Source organism: Littorina saxatilis, linkage group LG12 (genome assembly GCF_037325665.1).
Source record: "Littorina saxatilis isolate snail1 linkage group LG12, US_GU_Lsax_2.0, whole genome shotgun sequence".
Classification (NCBI taxonomy): Eukaryota; Metazoa; Mollusca; class Gastropoda; order Littorinimorpha; family Littorinidae; genus Littorina; species Littorina saxatilis.
Genome location: NC_090256.1, coordinates 76,673,931 through 76,695,677, shown reverse-complemented (window position 1 = coordinate 76,695,677; position 21,747 = coordinate 76,673,931). Strand labels below are relative to the sequence as shown.

Sequence of the window (21,747 nt, the reverse complement as noted above, 5' to 3'; positions counted from 1 at the left end):
CTTCAAGGACCAGACCACGCTGTTTTAAAGGTTATTAGAACCACTAACCGATGACTGAAGGTTAGAGAAATGCACCTAAAGATTCCAAAAATGTAAAGAAATTCACCGATTCGTAGCTTTATCATTGTGATTTAATTAAAAACGTTCCGCCAAATTCGTCTGCTAAACGAGACTTCGAAAAGGCCGCCAGTAGACGAGAACCGGTAGTGACGTCATTTCGTGTACAGCTTAGGCTCAAGTGGGCGTTTGCCTACATCGAGCATCAACAACGTTACACGCCGAAGGAATGCGCACGGCTGCTGATAGCTATGAAGTATAGAAAAAAGGTTCAGGCATCAGTTGTCACCTTTTTCCGATGGGCTTACAACTTCTGCAGCAAGACTGATTAACTGGAAACGGCCAACACGATGTGCTGTGTTTCGCGACACTTTCTTCCAATGTGAACGCAGTTAAGCCGGCAAGAAAACCTGGCACACACAAAACAGCTGTTGCCTGACGCAGTTCCAGTTCCGACAATTGTTGACCACTCACAGGAGGTCAGAAACCGGATACCAATGTCATCAGAACGATCTGCTTTCACTAAACGCAGACGAAAGGAAGTGAGTACATGTATACTGAATGTGTTCTGTAAGGGATAGGGGTTCAGTGTCACTGGGCGTTTTTGTCAGACTGACAGTATTTGTAGTGGAATGGCATCTGTTCCTAATTTTAAGCACATGTGTTAAGATTACAGATTAAAACATATATCTGTTACTACATGTCCGTCCCCATGCACCCACCTTAAAGTTCCCTCTCTCTCTCCCTCTTTTACACTCACCTGGGTAATCGATGAGTCTCAGGTTTAATCAGTGTCCGTCCATATACACATAGACATTCACACAAACACACCCACGTTGTTATAGTTGTTATCTTTTAATTCAGTGTTGTATTAAATGGATAAAGAAATCGTTAATACAGCAAGCTTGCATGAATAATTTGCTGTTGTCCTTTTTTTCAGATCAGGTTCTGTAATACAGTAATTATAATTAATACAAGTACAAATTCATGTTTGCAGTCATACTCATAGTGTGTGAGTGTGTGTGTGTGTGTGTGTGTGTGTGTGTGTGTGTGTGTGTGTGTGTGTGTGTGTGTGTGTGTGTGTGTGTGTGTGTGTGTGTGAAAAGCACTTTGATACTTAAAACATCTGTGTTATTTGATTTTATTTCAAAACTGCAGTCAGAATATTAAGCAGACCTATTCCAACAATACATTTTGATCAGCAGTAAATGTAATGTCAAATTATGAACAACAATCATGTGAGCAGATATATCTAACAGAAACAAATAGTCTAGCAAAATAATACAACCAAGTACATGTTCGGACATCATCATCCACATCAAAACATTGATTGTAGGAAGAGCACAACTCTGTGTTATTACCACTGCTTCAGTCAAACTGCCAGTTCAACTTAATCTCTGTGGGTTTTTTTTTTCTCTCAGAGTAACATGGGAAAAAAACCTTTAAAAAACTTGCATGCTACAGAGCTGGATTGTTTCTAGTGATCATGCAGCATGATTTATCCGCATAGAAAACTACTGAAACACCTAAACAGAAATAACAATGTCTACAGAAAAAATCCACTGTTTGATTGCTGTCTGTAGTACTCCTCTTGCTAACAGTGGCATTAAAATAATTAAAACTAAGCTATGCTCTCTTGGGGGGGGGGGGGGGGGGGGGAAAGTGCTCTAAGTACTTTTTGTGTCTACATAGGCAAAACAAAACTATGCAATGTTTCAGATTTCCTGACCCACCCTATGTTTTTCCTCCTTATCCTGGACTATTTTGGACTCTTACAAAAACTTGTGTACTTCAAAAATGACAAATCTTAATTTTGCAGGCTTACAAGGAAATTGACTCTTCTCTTACAACCAGAATACACCATGATTTCAAGCAAAGAAAAAACTACATGCACCTGAGAAAAAAACACTTTAATTCAAGAAGTTAGACCTCCTAACCCCAGCTTTTCAATTCAATTCAATACGTTGTTGATGTTGATTATGGAGCTTAACGTCCTCCCAGGTAACTAGGGACCTATATTGGGACATGATTTTTTATACAATGTTAAAAGTGTAGGGTGTAATGGGGGGGAGGGGGACTGGAGGGTGACGGGGTGTAGTCGCTAATAAATTTAAAGGTGCGTTTATTATCTAATATACCAGACATTTTGTTTTGGCTGGTGTACAGAATAACATCACATAAAATCGCACTCGCAAAACATACAAAACACATAAAATGTACACATCAGTACACACATAACCCAAACCACACATATCCATACCAGCACCATCACACACATATCCACATACATACTCTAGTTTGTACATTATAAAAATAAATACATTATGATTAATATCATTACTAGTCAACTTAAATTAAGGCTCAAAATAGGTCTTAAGATGGATGTTATTTAGTGTAATGAAGAGATTATAAAAACCAAAAAAAGCTATGAGAAAGAAAAGTATGAAAGAATTATGCCCATTCTCCAGTGAAAGTTCTGCTGATTGTGGTAACTTTTTTTTTCTGTCTAAAACAGGCATCAGGTTAACTGAACGAGCTGTTTGAGGGGGTGGTGATCCTAACACTGGCCTATGGCAACACTGGCCTATGGCAGCTACAACAAAGCTCTGCATACACAGCAAGACTACAATGCAACAGTGCCCAGACTTTGACTGCTACAGCTAGACCAGTTGACAAAGCTCAAGTTGTCACCAAGCAGGACGCCCCAACTGGCGACCAACTATATAGACTGAGGCTGCCTATCTCCAAATCTGACAAAGCAAGAATTGTTACGCAAGCTCCACATTTCTGTTTGCAGTTTAAGCCGACCTTAAGTATGCAATGGTTATGCACATCCCCCCCCCCCCCCCCACACACACACCCCGCAGTTGAGAGTTGTAATGTACCTTTTATTTATCTTACATACATTTGAAGCCTGTGTAGCTCTGTGACAGAAAGAGGTCTCTGATGGCAGTGACCAGACAGGCAGGAAGAACTTTCCTGTTCTTTCGGAAAGTCAGTGAGTGTGCAACTTGTCAGTATGTTCTGAACACATCAAAACATTTTCTTTAATTTAAGCTACATAATATCATGTGGATGCACTGATTGGGTGTAAATAATAACAGCAATTGGTACAGTCAATTCACTAAATGTGCAACAAAACCCTAATCATCAGACATTTTACAACAGCAAACTTCAACAGTCCTTTTACTTTCCTGAATGTCATTATTATTTATTAAAACATGCATCTAGAGCAACATACATATAAATCTTCTTTTATTAAAGTTCACCTGAAATTCAGGCTGCTTTTCCATGCAAAGTACAAATGCAAGTGTCCATAAACCAGGGTTTAATACATGTAGTATGTGAGTGAGTTCTGATGAAAAAGTGATTGTGTTGTAATATTGGTTATTACTGAGTGTTGATGTTACAATGATTACATTATAAAAACAACAACAACAGAACAATGTGAAGAGCAAACTTCTTCTGTGGGCATGCAAGTGAGTTAATCTTGTGTGTGTGTGAAACTATATTTGACTGAGTGTCACATTTAAATAAAGTTTTCTTGATAGCCTTTAAAAACAACAAATACATACATTTAAAAATCAAACAAATATAGGCACCTCAAAAAAAGTTGTATGTACACCTTCGTGGCTGGTGATGCATTCTTGCTCCCCTGCAAGTTTTCATTCTACAATGTACCTCAGGCTAGCTTCCTCTCTCTCTCAAATCTGCCCCTCCCACACAATACAACAGGTACAGTGGCCACTCTGACACCAGTCTCTGAAATAATCAAGAACAGTTAAAACTGCGATGAGCTGTTGTTCTTTTACTCGTGAATGCAATGCATGAACACTTAAACAATATCCCACTTATTCGCGAGTGCGTTGACAAGGCGAGAGTGAAAAAATAGCACAGACTCGAAAGCAGACGATAAGTTCAGCACAGAGAGCGGGCGTGTTTACCTTTGATCGCTGAGACAAACAGAGTCGCAATTTTCATCTACACTGTCTTTTCACTACTGCTGGAAGTGGCCTCCGCTCCTCATCTTTCATGCTTGATTCGAGGAGAGAAACTGGTAGTTCGAACATGTACGGTTCAATTTCGTCTGCAGTCACGCTTGTTGCCATGTTGGTAAACAGCATCTTCACACTGTGTGACGTCACGGATAATTTATTCATAAGCCAGTCTCGCGAAGATCACGCGGCACAATGGCGGGTCGTTTTGGAGAAGAAATCCGTCGCTTCGGTCACAAAATTCGTCGGATTACGGCCTTACAAGATTCCGAAGTAAACCAAACATTGTTGAAGACGGTAAGAAAGTGGTTTTCTAACTAACTGCAAACATCGGGAAGTGTTCGGTCGCGCAGGAACACGATTCGAAGCGTTTTTGACGCTAAAACAGCATGGTCTGGACCTTTCAACTAAAACTGTGTGATTTTGAAAGTTTTCACGGAATCGCCAGTTTTACTAAAAACGCGTATATATATCAAAAGATTCCTTTCAAAACTGTCATGGCTTCTCAAGGGTATTCGTTATATCGTCTTTAATGGATATTAGTGCCACGTTTGACTCGAAGCATAAAAATTAAATACATGTCAAAAGTGCCGCTGGAAGCTTATTCGTGGTAAAGTGACTCTGCGCGCACGCGACTGAGTTGAGTCCAATAACATTGTTGTTATGTACGCCTTTGCTGTGGAATATAATATACAAATCCGACCACTTTGTTCTACGATGCAACAAGTTTTCAGTTGTATATTTCTGTCACTTTATCCCCATCAGTAATCAGATCATTAACGCGATTTGAAACGATTTGCGCACGACGAAGTACGTTTCATGGGCTGCAACAAAAATCCTTACGGAGACTTGAAAACAAAAATTTCGTTAAAAAAATCAAAATTGGCCAAGTCCAAGACTCAAGCTAATTGGCTGGTTGTGTGGCTGTTAACTGAGTTACACGTCTCAATGTCTCAACACGCAAAGCAAGCTGATGCAGTTTGCTGGCGCGAGGTCGACAGCTTGAGGGAGAGTAATATGACTGCCTGCGCAGTCTCAACTTTTTATTTGGTTACCTCACATTTCTCTCTCTCTCTCTCTCTCTCTCTCTCTCTCTCTCTCTCTCTCTCTCTCTCTCTCTCTCTCTCTCTCTCTCTCTCTCTCTCTCTCTCTCTCTCTCTCTCTCTCTCTCTCTCTCTCTCTCTCTCTCTGAAACCTTTAGCCAGTCTTCACAGAAGAGCAGTTAAGCTTATAATGCTAAAAAATCACACTCCTTCAGAATCTGATTATAAAAATTTGCAAGTATTACCATTTCAAAAAAGATTAATGTATAATAAAGGTGTTATGATGCATAAAGTGATGTCAGGATATGCACCGGAGACATTACGTGATAATTTTATTTTGAACTATAACAGACTAAAAATCATAACACCGACTCCACGTATTGACCTTTTCAAATCAAGCCTTCTTTATTCAGGTGCGGTCCTATGGAACTCACTGCCTATTTTTCTTAAGCATAAAACAAACACAGACAGCTTCAAAAAAAATTATATGTCGCGCATAATGCAACTAAACATGTGCTGAATGGTTCATCAATTCATTTCAAATGTATGTGCATGTTAAACAAAATTATAATAATATGCAGATCTAAATTAAGTTATGTTAAAAATTGACACTTGGAAATTGTACTTAAAATGCAGCATGACAATTTATTTTTTAAATTTGTATCTGTATATACAGTTATAATGTATTAAGTTTGATGTGATAGTTCTTTGATTATATTGTTTTCTGTTCTTGTTGACCCTATATTAGGGCGAGGGCTGAATGTAAAAAAGCAATATTCTTGCTTATCTATTACCCTCGATAATAAAAATGTTGTCTTGTCTTCTCTCTGTCTCTGTCTCTCTCTCTCTCTCTCTCTCTCTCTCTCTCTCTCTCTCTCTCTCTCTCTCTCTCTCTCTCTCTCTCTCTCTCTCTCTCTCTCTCTCTCTCTCTCTCTCTCTCTCTCATTGGAATTTTTAGGCTTGGCATTTTGCACAAACTTATTGTATTTCTTTACAAGACGTTCCATGTGATGAATCCTAATTAACAGGAATTTTGCTCCTTTCGTGGAAAAATTAAGATCAATCGATGTCTGGTTTTGAATGAATTTGTGAATCTTTCTTTTCTTTAGTTGGTGTTTAAAGGTGGTCGTCTACATTTTTGCTTTTTTTCAATAATTTCTCTCTCTCTCTCTCTCTCTCTCTCTCTCTCTCTCTCTCTCTCTCTCTCTCTCTCTCTCTCCCCCTCTCTCTCTCTCTCTCTCTCTCTCTCTCTCTCTCTCTCTCTCTCTCTCTCTCTCTCTCTCTCTCTCTCTCTCTGAATTTGTGAATCTTTCTTTTCTTTATTTGGTGTTTAAAGGTGTTCGTCTACATTTTTGCTTTTTTTCAATAATCTCTCTCTCTCTCTCTCTCTCTCTCTCTCTCTCTCTCTCACTCTCTCTCTCTCTCTCTCTCTCTCTCTCTCTCTCTCTCTCTCTCTCTCTCTCTCTCTCAAAAAATGTCTTCGGGATTGCATTAAAATGTGCAACTCTTCAGCGACTTCCTTGGAATCCCTGTGACTTCCGTGTATCAAAGCACGAGTGTGCCGACATCACACAATCTGGTACGGTAGCAACACAAGAGATCATTTTTCCATATCAACATCTTTGAAACAAAGGGACATTAGTGCTCTAAAATAGAATATAGACGACAACGAGAGCTAAGCGAGATTTCTGCGAAACCAGTCGCCTGGTACATGAGAGAATAAGTTGCTTCCATGTTAACCCCTAACCATCAAGCAAAACCCATAGCTGTTTGGGGAAAACCGAAATGCAGCAAGTTTCATATCTGTATCGGTGACGTCAGCAGAACCAACCTCAACATGTGTCAGATCATGTTGCGGGAAGTGGACAACACAGACAACACAATTACCGACAAGGGAGGGAACCTGTCTCAACAATTATCTGCCCCTGGCCAACAAAGTAGCCCCTATCGATTCGGATCGTCTCGCCGCTACGAGCCCACAGCCCGCACAAAGTGGACAACAACTATCACATCCGGTCAGCCGGAAGCGCGATGCGTGTGACAGAGGCTGACCAGTCAAACATCCATTGTGGGAGGGGGGGAGGGGGGGGACCGCGCCCCGGACTTAATGATCGCTGTCCGCATCCGTGGTGAATTGATCGAAAATTGATCATTGACGGTCATACACGTGTAACCGAGTGCCGAAACACTACGATCACCTCGGGAGGCGAAGTGCAATCAAACAGGATTGAAAATGTTAGGGCTAATTTCTTAGCCCTATAAAAACTGTTTTGCAAACCCGAAGGTTTCCATGAACATACGGACAATCGGAAACCATCAGACCCCATCACAAACAGAATTCCACAATCAACCGGTGTTGACTTAAAGGCCAACAACTCGGGTGCAGAGTCTGCTGTGAAAGGAGCGGTAGCCTCCCCTGTCACACACGTGAAAACCCACTCGTGCAAAAGCATGAGAGTGGACGTGGGAGTTTCAGCCCATGAACGAAGAAGAAGAAGAAGCTCGTACAGGAGCGAGATGTTAGAGATCTCAACCTCTCTAGGGTCAGCTTTACGCGGGCGGTGCCCATCTCCTCGCCCTCGCTGCCTGTGTCTTCTATCCTTTGTCTTCCCAAGCTCTAAACTATGGCATTCCGTTTGTCAAATAATTATTTGGATACTTTTTCATGGTTTTTTCACCAGTTTTAGCTAAATAATCATTATTTAGAAGCTCATGTGCTAAATAAGTAATTGTTTATAAACAATGTAATATAAGTCTAAATAATATATTGTTTACGTAAACAATATATTATTTAGACGTATTTTACATTGTTTGTAAACAATCAGCAATGTTGCTAAATAAATCATTATTTACGTAAACAATGAATTATTTACGTAAACAATGAATTGTTTACGTAAATAATGAATGGTTTACGTAAACAAAAAATTATTTAGAATTGTTTTACATTGTTTATAAACAATTACTTATTTAGCACATGAGCTTCTAAATAATGATTATTTAGCTAAAACTGGTGAAAAAACCATGAAAAAGTATCCAAATAATTATTTGACAAATGGAATGCCATACTAAACAGGGTCAAGTACCCAATTCCAACTGGGTGGACTGGAGAGCGCTCAGAAAAATTGGGTACATGTGAATGTGTATTCGCCCCGGGTGGGGTACGAACCCAAGACCTCCAGCGTGAGAGGCAAGCGCTCAAGCCACTGTGCCACTCCGGCTCCACGAGCTCCGTGGCTCTGGTTTCTGCCTGGCTGCAGTTTTGAAAGGTGTAAGATGGTGATACCTGCTACCACCGAACATCAAATGACAATTGACAGGAGACACAAAGGCATGCCTAGATCACAGCCAGACACAGGTCCAGAGCTAACCAGCTATACTCACGCTACCCGCCTGGCTGTTGCCCGCTTTGTTCTCATGCCTTATTAGAGTGTCACTAGTGGACTAAAGGGCGTACGGGGGTTAAGATGGGGTTGTGGGTGTGGGTGGAGGTGGGTTAGGGATTGAGGCTGAAATTATCAGATACTATGGTGTTGCTCATATTGACTGCAAAGCTGGGTAGAGTTGTTCTGTCTTCCGAACGCCACATGATCAGGTCAAACAAAACGTCACTTGTTATAGATTAAGCAGTTTCATTTGAGAATAAACGCAGGCCAGGCCGCTTGGAATGTTTTTGAATTTTTTTTTTTTTTTTGCTGACGAGAGAGGTAAAGAACACACACACATGATGCTAAATCTGGCTTAAATTAAATGATTTGATTTTTTACAAAAGTGGTGTTAACAGCCCTATAGCCCTATGGCGACAAAAGTCCCTTGACGCGGCCCTCAAAGCACGTAATCAGGGGGGTAAAAAGGCCACAACAAAGCACGCATCTCCAATGGACAATCGTATTGCGCAGTATGTCACGGTCTGCCAAGACAACGAACCGATTGCGGGTGGAAAGCAAAACTGGACCCCAGAAACAAACAATGACTGCACAAACATGACAGAGAAAACGAAGAAAATCAAAAACAAACAGAAGGGAGAAACAGTTGATTGTATCTAGGCTATTTACGATGGCCTCGGGCGTGAAAACACCACAGAGCGATTGCAGGGGGATCGTTTGTCAGTCCACGTTGTAATCCACAAGCTTTGGATCGTGCCAATATACATCGTCTCCACAATCTGCTGGGTGCAGATTGAAAAGGGAATCAAGTTTTACCGCCCCTGGTATTAGCTGTCCCCTTTTCCTGTCTCCGCGTGGCGATGTTTGTTAGCAGTAGGGCAGTGGTTAACATAATTTACAATCACAAATTAAAAACACAGGGCTGTTACAACCGACACTAGCGCTAGAGTAAAGGCAGTTTACAGGGAGCCTGCCTACCGGTAATTCGTCGCCGTGGAATATAAAACCGATTATGAATTTATCAGTTGAATCGCGATTTTACAAGCAACTTATATGTTCAACTGTGAAGCAGGTACAGTCGAACATGTCTATAGCGACCACTCAAGGGACAGATCAAAAGCGGTCGTTATAGCCAGGTGTTCGCTATAGAAAGGTGAATTATATTGAAGCAAAACTCGTCTGGTATCCTTCGGAGTTGCGTTGTTGGCAGATGGTCGCTTTCGAGAGGGACCGATCAGAAGCGGTCGTTATAGCCAGGTGTTCGCTATAGAAAGGTGAATTATATTGAAGCAAAACTCGTCTGGTATCCTTCGGAGTTGCGTTGTGGGCAGATGGTCGCTTTCGGGAGGTGACCGCATGGCCAGGTGTGGTTGTAGGTGTTTGTGCACATTGGCAGTGTTTGCATTCCTGTGGCCTTATAATAGAACTCTCCTAGCTTCTTTCCAACCCAATATTTGACTTTTCTGTTATCTAGAACTTTCTGCAATATTCCCTTCCATTGTTCATATTAGTTCCACGTTTGACTAGAATTTGCTTTAGTAGCAAGTGCTACATTAATACCTGTCAACAGTGTCACTAGAAACATGTCTTGGGTATGGGACTCATCTTGCACGTGACTGAGTTGAATCCAATTACATTGTTGACACGTACGCCTTTACTGTAGAATATGCATACTGTTCTAGGTTCACCCTTACTTTAAGTGCTGTCTCAGGTTCTTAAATTGACATTTCAATAATAGCGAATATCAAAATCAATCATGGAAAAAAATGTCAATTGTAAGCAACAGTAGATATGCAAAGACTTTCACTACATATTCAAGTGTCTTGGGTATAAGCTTCTTTGACTGTTTTTATTTTGTATTGAGTCAAAGCCGAGATGGCCCACAGTCTGATTTCGGGCACTTTGACTCCAGTTAACTCCAGCATTTTAAACAATTCAAACACACGATGTACCCACACACGCAGTTCGGCTGTTCCGATAAACGTGTTCCCCCACTGTTCCGTTTCACCAACATGGCAATCCCGACAAACATCATCGCCCCCTCTTGCCACTGTACTAATACCATTCCCGGGACTCAGATTTACACAAGAGCCACCAGGGATCCACAGGGTCGTGCCAAGAATTGAGGGTTCAATCTCGCTTTGCCTAAAATGCCCACGACTTTGTACCACACAATTAACCACAAATATCTCAGCTTTGATCTTGAGAAAAGAAAAGGGCGTCAAATCTGTGAGATTTAAACTTGTCCACCTTTCTTTGATTTGGGTCAAATTTGCATGAATGTCCCTTGCACAGGCTTTCGAGCTCACGCTTTTCAGGATTTGGTCTGAAAAGAAGTAAACGATACGGTCAAAAATACTTTGCATACACGCGGCATCCGGGAACGGCATCTGGCTGTATGTCTAAAGCTGTGTGTGAGCTGTGCTGTTCAGTCCGATTCAAAGACTCGTCCTGGCATTCCCCCAAGAGAGATCATTTAAATTCTTTAAAGTACACCACCTCCCACCCGATGCCTCTTGGCCTCTTGATTAAAGATGAAACCTAGTTGACCCCTTTAGTCTCCTTGCCAAAATTAACTCGTCGTTCAATGCACGATTTAATTCCAAATGAGACTGACCAATCCGCACGGAAACAGAAGTGCCTCGTTTTCACTAACTTAATAATAATAATAATAATGGACATTTATTAATCGCCGTTTCTCACAAGAGCTCACGGCGATTTACATATTAATTTCTGCCGTGTGAGATGGAATTTTTTACACAATATATCACGCATTCACATCGGCCAGCAAACCTCAAGCATATTAGGGCGAGCATTCACCTTTCACGGCCTTTATTCCAAGTCACACGGGTATTTGGTGGACATTTTTAGCTATGCCTTTTCAATTTTGCCAGGAAAGACCCTTTTGTCAATCGTGGGATCTTTAACGTGCACACCCCAATGTAGTGTACACGAAGGGACCTCGGTTTTTCGTCTCATCCGAAAGACTAGCACTTGAACCCACCACCTAGGTTAGGAAAGGGGGGAGAAAATTGCGGCCTGACCCAGGCCTGAACACGCAACCTCTCGATTCCGAGCGCAAGTGCGTTACCACTCGGCCACCCAGTCCCTACGGCGAGGCACGCTCACTTTGCTGGCTCTGTTCGCGCCAACAATAGCGTTATTCTTCGTTCCGTTTCAATAATGTGCGAATTAGATTGACTGCCTTTTCCACTTTCATGCTGTAAAAAAGATCGCGATCGGTTATGTTGGACGTTAGTGTTGTAAATTCAGGACCGGTTTTCTACTGCAATCTAAGCCTCTAATTGTGCAGTACCTGCTCTTGTAAGCACACAAAAAATGGTTTTAAACACCATTGAAGTTAACCCCTTGACTGCCTTAGGACGGGTATACCCGTTCTGCACTTGTGCATTATTTCCATGATTAGATACTAAAAACAGATTCTTGGTTGAATTTCCTTTAAAAATAACATAGGTTTTACTTTCCTATTTACTGCCAGTTTGGAGCTAGAATTTTTTGTGAATTATTACAGCCCGAACTCCAAAATTCCCTGGCAGTCAGGAAGTTTTGATTGGCAGCGAAAGGGTTAAAGAATGAACTGTTAAGGTGCCTTTCATTTACATGGGGTTTAGAAGGAAAACACCAATACAGCCTGTTGACGATAAAAGGGAGACATCTATGTCGATGTTACGGATGAAGTTTCTCCAAACGGAGACAACCATTACAGTCCTTTTCCTCAATCAAGTGAACAAATTAATTAATTATTTCATCTTAATTTTGGAGCTCAATTCGTCAATAAATTTCACGAGGAATATTCCTTGGTTTGATGAAAATTATTTTGCCAAAAATCAATTGCGACTGGATTGTGAGCTCTGAATTGACACAAAAGTTCAACATTACGGCAACTCCATGTTTGGAACCGGACTGCCTCGCTTTGGAGGGACAGACTTGACCATGACCTTGAACCCAATAGCTGACTTTGCAATACACTGTACAATAAAAAAAAATATGGGTACTCTCCCTGACCAGATCGGTATGACGGGTTTTGTTTTGAAACCTTTCGCTCTTGATGTATATTTCAATTTGGCAGGCGTTTTGAAAAAGCAAGTGGGTTTTTTTCTCAACATTACACTTAAAAGTTCAACAGTAATCGCGCTGGTATTGTACCAAATTATATTGAATATTCCTAAATCGTGCGATTTCTAATTTCCACAGATATTGATCGGCACACCAAATAAATGCAAGCGGTATACACACAAAATACGATTTTCAAGACAATCAATCAAATCATATATAAACTGACAGATCTGGTTGCCAATTTCATTTGGTAGTTGTTCATCGGTTAAATAACGGGATTTGTTGTCAATTTTATCTCTGTTTAAAATTAAGCACACTCTTTATTATTTCTCTACATTCCACAAATTTTGCCATTTCTGTGAAAACAGTCATTGTTGTCAAACTAATTCATGTGCATCCCAAGCCTGTTTTCCATTACTTTTCATTTGGGTTACAATGTGCTATCACTGATACTTCATTAAAGGTTAAGAAATTCAGCTTGAAGTAGGAGTCGGTGAGCATTGTAAAATTTGTTTCCAATCTGGTCCAAAATTGACCTCACGTTTCTCCAATTAGAGGCATCAGTCGACAATTCCCACTGACGCAGAAATGGCCACAGATTAGTACTTCTTCTTCTTCTTCTTCTTCTGCGTTCGAATGACTGCACGATATTAGTACTAATTAGAGGAGTTCTGGGCCCCGAAGCGATCCTTCCAGTAATCTCTTGACGAATGCAGTTGACGCTTTGATCCCAACAAGTCACAATAAATCGATGTTCCACGTACTCAGTGGGAATAGTTCCGTTGATTTCTGCCACTGCACATGTTTCTGTGTGCGAGTGATCAAGGTTGCTATGAGCTTAATTATTTGTGACCCTCCACCACGAAATGAGTCGCATGTCACCTCGCGCGGTTCTGCGCTAGGCTTAATATAAGTCCGGGGAATGTCTGGTAACAGTGTGAGGGTCACCATAGTCACAGGCTTATAACTCAAACAGAGTTTGCTCTTTTCTAAAACGGTTTTCACCACTGGATAGAGCATAAAAAACTCTTTAGGAAAATGTAAAAATATGAAAATCATGCAAAGGTGACATGCGACTCATTCCGTGGTGGAGGGTCACATTTTGCTAAACGCACTGCTCCCCCCCCCCTCTCCCCCTCTCTCTCCCTCTCTCCCGCATACCGCTCTATCTCTCTCTCACTCCCCCCTCTCCCTCTCGCTATATCTAATTCTTGATCTATCTCTACCTCTTTCTGACTCTCTCTCTCTCTCTCTCTCTCTCTCTCTCTCTCTCTCTCTTTCTCTCTCTCTCTCTCTCTCTCTCTCTCTCTCTCTCTCTCTCTCTCTCTCTCTCTCTCTCTCTCTCTCGTGTTTATGCTTGCATTCAAGCACGCGTGCACACGCAGATAGAAATACAATCGCACACAAACTTTTACTGACCCAAAGCGTGTGAAGAGGATTAATTAAGCTGCTGTGCATTAGATGGGAAGCGAAGTAGAAACCAGTAATTTTCTCAGTTCAGAAAATCGGCTTTGGATGTATTTTTTCTATTTTCGTTTTGTTCAGAAGCAGATTGTGGACGTTTGAAGCGTGATTTTTATTAAGTGAAAATGGTTAGTGAAATCAGGAAGCATGCAGATACAGGTGCGAATTGCAAATTGAAACAAAGACAACGACAAGCTATTGACTAACAACAAAGGGAACCTTAAAAATGACATCTTTAAAGGACATCTGCGGTGCAATTCAAAGAGATTCTATGCCATGTCGTCGTTTGCTTTTACCCCGAGTAAGGTATTCGGGAAAGTGTTAAATCATTGTAAACTTGGACAAGTGATTTAAAGCTTGGTCAATCTTAAGCTTAAAGGTGCAGTTCCGCCTGAGAACAGGGCACAACAGACTGCAACAACACCTGCACAAAAAACTGCGAGCCGTGCCCTCCCCCATGTGTCCCTGTGGAGACGCAGATCAAGATGCAGCCCACATCCTGCATGACTGCAGGAATCTCCAGCCCCTGAGAAGAGACATCTGGACCAGGCCGACGACCCTCCACGAGAAGCTGCATGGTCCATGGACCTGTGGAGGCTCTGCATAAGACCACCAGCTTCATAACCAGAGCTGGACTCCAAGTGTAACTTTGGCGAACGACAAGAAGAAGAAAAATAAGGTGCAGTTCCCGTGTAAACCGTGAGGCTCACCATCTTAGATTTTTCCAGGGATAAGAGCATCCCTCCACTTGGATATGTAGCAAAACTCAACACCTTGGGTGCTGTCTGTGATGTTTTATGAAGTAATTTGTTTGTTTGTTTGCTTAACGCCCAGCCGACCACGAAGGGCCATATCAGGGCGGTGCTGCTTTGACATATAACGTGCGCCACACACAAGACAGATGTCGCAGCACAGGCTTCATGTCTCACCCAGTCACATTATTCTGACACCGGACCAACCAGTCCTAGCACTAACCCCATAATGCCAGACGCCAGGCGGAGCAGCCACTAGATTGCCAATTTTAAAGTCTTAGGTATGACCCGGCCGGGGTTCGAACCCACGACCTCCCGCTCACTGGGCGGACGCCTTACCACTAGGCCAACTGTGCCGGTATATGAAGTAATTCCTTGACTGACACTATGGTCAATTTGAAAAATAATTCATTAACAAAATTGAACTATGCACAGGAAGCGGTCAGAATGTTGATTTTTGGTATGTGTCCAAGTAGTGACGGGCGCAGTGGCGTGGTGGTAAGACGTCGGCCTCCTAATCGGAAGGTCGTGTGTTCGAATCCCGGTCGCTGCCGTCTGGTGGGTTAATAGTGGAGATTTGTCCGATCTCCCAGGGCCACGTATGTGCAGACCTGCTAGTGACTTAACCCCCTTCGTGTGTACACGCAAGCACAAGACCAAGTGCGCACGGAAAAGATCCTGTAATCCATGTCAGAGTTCGGTGGGTTATAGAAACACGAAAATACCCAGTATGCTTCCTCCGAAAGTGGCGTATGGCTGCCTGAATGGCGGGGTAAAACGGTCATACACGTAAAAGCCGTGGGAGTTTCAGCCCACGAACAAACAAACAAACAAACAAACAAACGAACAAACAAACAAACAAACTCAGATCACTGTGCCCTTTGCTATTAATACGTTTTGGCGTTTTTACCAGACCGCTTACTCTTGATCTCTTGCCTGATGTTTTTCCAACCACTTTATGTTGGGGATTTTGTTTCTGACAATATTTACACATTTAATTTAGATTTTTTTCTTCTGACAATGGACGTCCCTGGTGTGTTTTTTAAACTCGTACATAAACGATTACACACAAAAAACAAAACAAAACGTTTGGATTGGCATGAGAGAGCGAGAGGGAGATAGGGAGAGAGCGAGAGAGAGCGCGAGAGAGACAGACAGACAGGCACAGGCACACATAGAGATAGACAGAGAGAGACAGAAAGAAAGAGACAGAGAAGGAGCGACAAAGAGGGAGAAACAGAGAGGGAGATACAGAGTTTTGCCAGATTTAGGTTATCGAGCAGCGGTCGTTTTAATCATATTAGTAATAAACTTAGCAAAACAATTATTGCGACAAATTGTTCACCCCAACTAAAGCATTAATTCCCGTGTCGTTTCACTCAAACTTCTTATGCCATTTAAGGAAGTCTACCTGGCAAACTTTTCGGATCAAAGATTTCATTTGCATGGATCACGTGACCAACGCTCAAATAAGGGTACTCCCAAAATCGACCGGACAAAAACGTAAGGTTCATTTCAAAAATCGACGAAAATTCATAATAGGCAAAAGGGGACTATTTAACATACGAGGCAAAATTCAAACCAATTATCTAACCTGAACAGGTTGTTTCGTTTTGCTAGCTTGCGTATTTCGCGTGTAATTTCATTCCTTCTGATGCAGGTGTCGATCGCATGAGCGGTAAAAAAATGTTTTTTCAAAACGGGACATTTGCGTCAATTTTATAGTGTACCTTGAAAAAAAGTTCTGTGTTTCAGTAATGACCAGGTCGACTGCTCTGTAATTTTAAAGATATTATGCCTACACACTAGACGTACTTGGATTGCTACCTGTGTTTGTTAAGATTTAATGCAATGTTCCGGAAAGATGTTTAAACCCCGTCATTGCTTTTTTTTATTATTAACATCCAAATACTTCGCATGTGTACAGACGAATGATTGGTACACACACTGCCAAAGTTTCATTTGCATGATATGACCACTGGTGGGCATTTACGTTTCCCTTGACACGTTTGATAGATTTTGGATGATTTCTGTGCTCCAACGATGCTCAATCATGCATGACCGCATCATGTTTTGCGAGGCACTCACCGATAACCGCTGACACTGGAAAACAGGGTTAACGTTCCATTTATTTTTCATGCGTTTGCATGGCCAGCAAAATGATGCCAGCTCAAGTGTGGCGTCATAGTGGGTGAAACACTTTAGTTGAAAGCCTTTTTTCACACCAGGCCGAAGACACAGTTAAGGCAATGTGTGGACGAAAGAAAGAAAGAAGGAGGAAAAGATAAAATACAGACAGCAAGAAGGACAGATTGGAGCAAATTGAAAGAAAATAACAAAAAAGACAAACGGAAAGGAAAGAAGGAAGGAACAGAACGAAGGAGAAAAGGAGAATAGAAAGAAAGAAAGAAGCACAAAAAGTAAGAAAAATGAACTTGAAGATATAAAAAGAAACGGAGGAAGAAAGAAAGAACACAAGAAAGAAAGAAAGACAAATGAAAGAAAGAGGTAGAAAGAAGGAAAAGAGGTAGAAAGAAGGAAAAGAGGTAGAAAGAAGGAAAAGAGGTAGAAAGAAGGAAAAGAGGTAGAAAGAAGGAAAAGAGGTAGAAAGAAGGAAAAGAGGTAGAAAGAAGGAAAAGAAGTAAGAAAGACAAGAAAGAAGACAGTGACGGACCGTGTCCCCGTTGTTTTCCCCAAGGACACTACAGAATGTTAAAAGCTTCCTCTAAATTTTTATTCAGACCTTTCTTCTTCTTCCGTTCTACGTGTATACATACGTGGGACACTCATGCTCTTGCACTTCTAGAATGACATCTAAACATTCAAAGCTGCGGTCCTGGGTGTTTCACATCATCTCCCCGTCCAAAACTGTCACAAAATCCGTCACGGTTTCAGCTTTCTTCCTTTTGCTATAAAACTTCACACTGCTTTTGTGTGTGTCTTGCTGTGTCTTTTTTTGGGTGTCTTTTTTTTTCTCTTATTTCGTTCATTTTTGGTTAATCAGTTTCCTACGCCGTACGAGATGTTTGACTGCCAGTGCCACTTCAGTGCAGCTTTTTTTCACGTCTGACATGAACCCAACCCCCAAATCGCGGCAGCCCTCCCCCCTACAATTCCACCTCCCCTCTGCCCTATCCCCCGCCAGTCCTTTTCATTTGTATTCCTCTAAATGCATATGACGCCGAGCAAACAGGGAAATAATGTTTTCTGTTCCTGAATCTGAACTTCGCGTTTTGAAATCAAAATCAATTAAGAACTCCTTCTAAGTATATACAACAAGCAACTGACTCGCAAACGCATTTTAATTTTGAAGAAAACAACGACTGCTTAGAGTAATGGCCAACATCCTTGAGGCACAAGGCAAAGAACCGCATCAAAATATCACATCAAATCAGAGAAGGCACAGAATCCAAAACAGGTATTGAACACAAATCAAAATATCACACACACACACACACACACACACACACACACGCACGCACGCGCACACACACACGTGCGCACATGCACACACATACGAGCGTTAGCGCAATGTATGCCCTGGAGGGGTGGAGACTAGGTTTTCTGATGAAACTAATGCCTCCGACTACATGGTACTTTAAAAACCAGAGAGCACACACACATACACACACACACACACACACACACACACACACACACACACACACACACACACACACACACACAAAACTATGGTGTAGACACATTTACGACATCGACCAAAGAAAGACAAAACTGATATTATACATGTATTTTTAAGAATTGTTCAACCAAAAACGAAACTCACCTGATGCCAGGGACAGTAAGAAGACCAGTATGACACCCATCACACACCCAGCACTGTGCCGAGACTCCATGACCAACAACAGCAAAGCACGACCTGTCCTCAAACCAAAACTCCACACAAATCTGAACTCTTGCCTGTCTGTACTTTTTCCCACCTGTCTTCCTTGTGCACCCTGGAGACCAGTGCTGCCACCTAGCGTAATCTGTCCGACAACACTTGCGAACTTTCCACTTATGGCGAAACTGTTGTCGCTGCACACAGATGTGTGGCTTGCTGTCCAACAAGTATATTTTTCGGGGTCTTGTTCACGCTGTTTGCTGGAATCAGTTTGGATACTTGCTTCTGTCAGTCTGCAGTTGAGGCGATCTTTCAGCCACAAAAACTATCCTTTTACTTCTTTTCGCTTATTTTATGCAGAGTTTTTTTTTCTCTTTCTTACTGTCGGTTCTTTTGAAAATCCCTAATATAATAGTCTGTGTGCTGATTAGCACAAAAAAGAAGTATATGTTGGTGAAGGGCAAACAATGACGCTGATCAGTAATTCTATCCAACCGACTTTTGGGTTGATGTGTGTTTTATTGTTGACTTTCTTACCATGTACCAAGATACGTTGCCTTCAAAGGGTGTCTTTTTCGGTAGCAATACGTCAAAAATTAAGAACTGTGCGTCAATGCTGCTGAAAAAAAATGCAGTCAAGAATTTGTATTAAGAATAGGATTTGTGCTTTAGTTTAAGCTTAAAACGCCGCCTTTCGAGTACGATGTATCAATACAAGACAGTATTACCTGAGCTTTACACAAAAAAGGGTACCACAGTTCCGTTGGTCGTTTAGAAGTCAACCTGTCCCGTCCACTGCATGCGAGCAAAAGAAACACCCAGGCCAGAACTCTTCGTTTTTGGTCGGTCATTTGGCTTATCAACTTCTATTTTCAGTGTGAGTGGGAGTTTGAAACCCCGCTCTCTTCAGCGTAAAGGAACATTTTTTTGAGAGAAATAGAGGAGGCATCGCGCACAGTTCCTCGCCCTAAAAATGCAAGCAACCTTTCATGTAAATGTCAACTATTGCCGTTACCAATACTCCCTTTGGATGGTAATTTTAATTAAAATGATGACACAAGCGGGGGTGCAAATAACAATTTTTTAGCTAAAGATTTCAATATGAATGTAATTGTTTTTGCTCTCTAGCCTCATTTTTTCAGTGATCGTGACAGCAGCCTTCATAATTTCACAACAGTGTCAATAACTTTTTTTTCTTGTCTTCCTTACAAGCGTTGGTCGCATTTCAAAATGAAAGATCAAATGCAAAGGTGTGTCGGGTTACAATGCCCATTTCTATTTAAATGCATTGATGGCACTTGTGTTTTTGTGTGTTTCGTTTCAAACTTTGTGTACTTTTACACAAATTCATTCTTACCCGCAACGTAAAAAGTCTATATAGGCTGGTTGAATTTCCTCTTGAAAAAAAACCCGGTTGTACGTTTCTACTCAAATCCTCCAAAATTACACACTTTTTACTTTGAGCTGCATTGTTTTGATTATACCGTATTACAAGATATGTTCAATGAAAATATATATACTCACCAGAAACATGGATAATTAATAAATGACGAAAAAAGAGGACCGTTTATTTGTTCGTCCTTTATTGTCCATGTTTGTGGTGAGCACATTTTCATTGTTATCTTGCTCTTGTTCTTCTTACCTGCAATATCTTGTTCCTATTCTTGTATAATTTTTCTCCTATGCCCTGACAACCATCCCATCACAAAAACGTCAGAAACTCGTTTTTTTACAATCCCTAACAACAAGTTATCTTTCTATTGTTGCATTTTTGCCCGAAAATAACTTTCTTTCATTACACTTTACTCACACACAAAAGTGACGGTATTTGCTTTTCTCACTCAGGCCCAAAGAGTTGGAAAGCGAAAAAGTCCTGAAGATGAGACTGCCCAGTCTGAGCACAAAACACGTGACGCTCGGTTGCGGTTTGATGGTCGTTGTCGAACCACTGATGGTGGTGTCGTTTTCAACGACGGTAACTGAAGGGCCCACGCCTGTGCGCTGCAATTTGATGGCCAACACAGATCGATTTAGTGGGATGGTGGGGGGGGGGGGGGGGGGGGGGATGGAGAGATGAGGTTAGGGAGGGGGTGGCGAAGGAGAGAGGGAGGGAGGTGTGCATCTTCGATAGATTGAGGTGGTCGTCACTAAGTGAAGAGATTAGGGGATATCGTGAAAACATCGTGTTTGACTCGGTGTGACCATGACGCCTACACCCCCCTCCACCCTCCCTCCCCATTCCCTCCGGTCTGTTATAGTACAGCACCACCACCACCATCACCACCACCCCCCCCCCCCACCCACCCACCCACCCCGTATCCTCCCGCGTGCTATCGTTACGGGTTTCTAGTCCCGTGCCTTAAAACACCAACTTTCCGCTCTTTATCTTCATCCCGCCCATCCACTCACCTTCCCTCTCCTCCTCCCCCTCTCCACCTCCGTTTTTACATTTAGTCAAGTTTTGACTAAATGTTTTAACATCGAGGGGGAATCGAAACGAGGGTCGTGGTGTATGTGTGTGCGTGTGTGCGTGCGTGTGTGCGTGCGTGCGTGCGTGTAGAGCGATTCAGACCAAACTACTGCACCGATCTTTATGAAATTTGACATGAGAGTTCCTCGGTATGATATCCCCGAACGTTTTTTTCATTTTTTTGATAAATGTCTTTGATGACGTCATATCCGGCTTTTCGTGAAAGTTGAGGCGGCACTGTCACGCTCTCATTTTTCAACGAAATTGGTTGAAATTTTGGTCAAGTAGTCTTCGACGAAGCCCGGACTTCGGTATTGCATTTCAGCTTGGTGGCTTGAAAATTAATTAATGACTTTGGTCATTAAAAAATCTGAAAATTGTAAAAAAAACAATTTTTTTCTCAAACGATCCAAATTTACGTTCATCTTATTCTCCATCATTTGCTGATTCCAAAAACATATAAATATGTTATATTCGGATTAAAAACAAGCTCTGAAAATTAAATATATAAAAATAATTATCAAAATTAAATTGTTGAAATCAATTTAAAAACACTTTCATCTTATTCCTTGTCGGTTCCTGATTCCAAAAACATATATATATGATATGTTTGGATTAAAAACACGCTCAGAAAGTTAACACAAAGAGAGGTACAGAAAAGC

At 41.6% G+C, this 21,747-nt stretch overlaps 1 protein-coding gene and 1 long non-coding RNA gene across 3 annotated transcripts in view; one reads left to right on the top strand and one right to left on the bottom strand.

Moving 5' to 3' along the window:
• Positions 1 to 20,575, bottom strand: part of LOC138982810 (uncharacterized) — a 27,699-nt gene extending 7,124 nt beyond the window's left edge. Inside the window, exons 1-2 of one of the 2 annotated variants that reach the window (XM_070356161.1) lie at positions 20,426 to 20,575; positions 18,559 to 18,924 (exon numbers count right to left, since the gene is read on the bottom strand). In XM_070356161.1, the coding sequence (XP_070212262.1) occupies positions 18,559 to 18,628 (70 nt within the window). In that variant the 5' untranslated portion in view covers positions 18,629 to 18,924; positions 20,426 to 20,575. The remainder of the gene's footprint in view (positions 1 to 18,558; positions 18,925 to 20,425) is intronic. The other variant, XM_070356162.1, reaches the window with a different exon arrangement.
• On the top strand, positions 281 to 3,086 carry LOC138982809 (uncharacterized). The gene is made up of 2 exons (XR_011460979.1): positions 281 to 599; positions 2,573 to 3,086. It is a non-coding gene; the product is annotated as an uncharacterized lncRNA (long non-coding RNA).
• Positions 20,576 to 21,747: the final 1,172 nt, after the last annotated feature.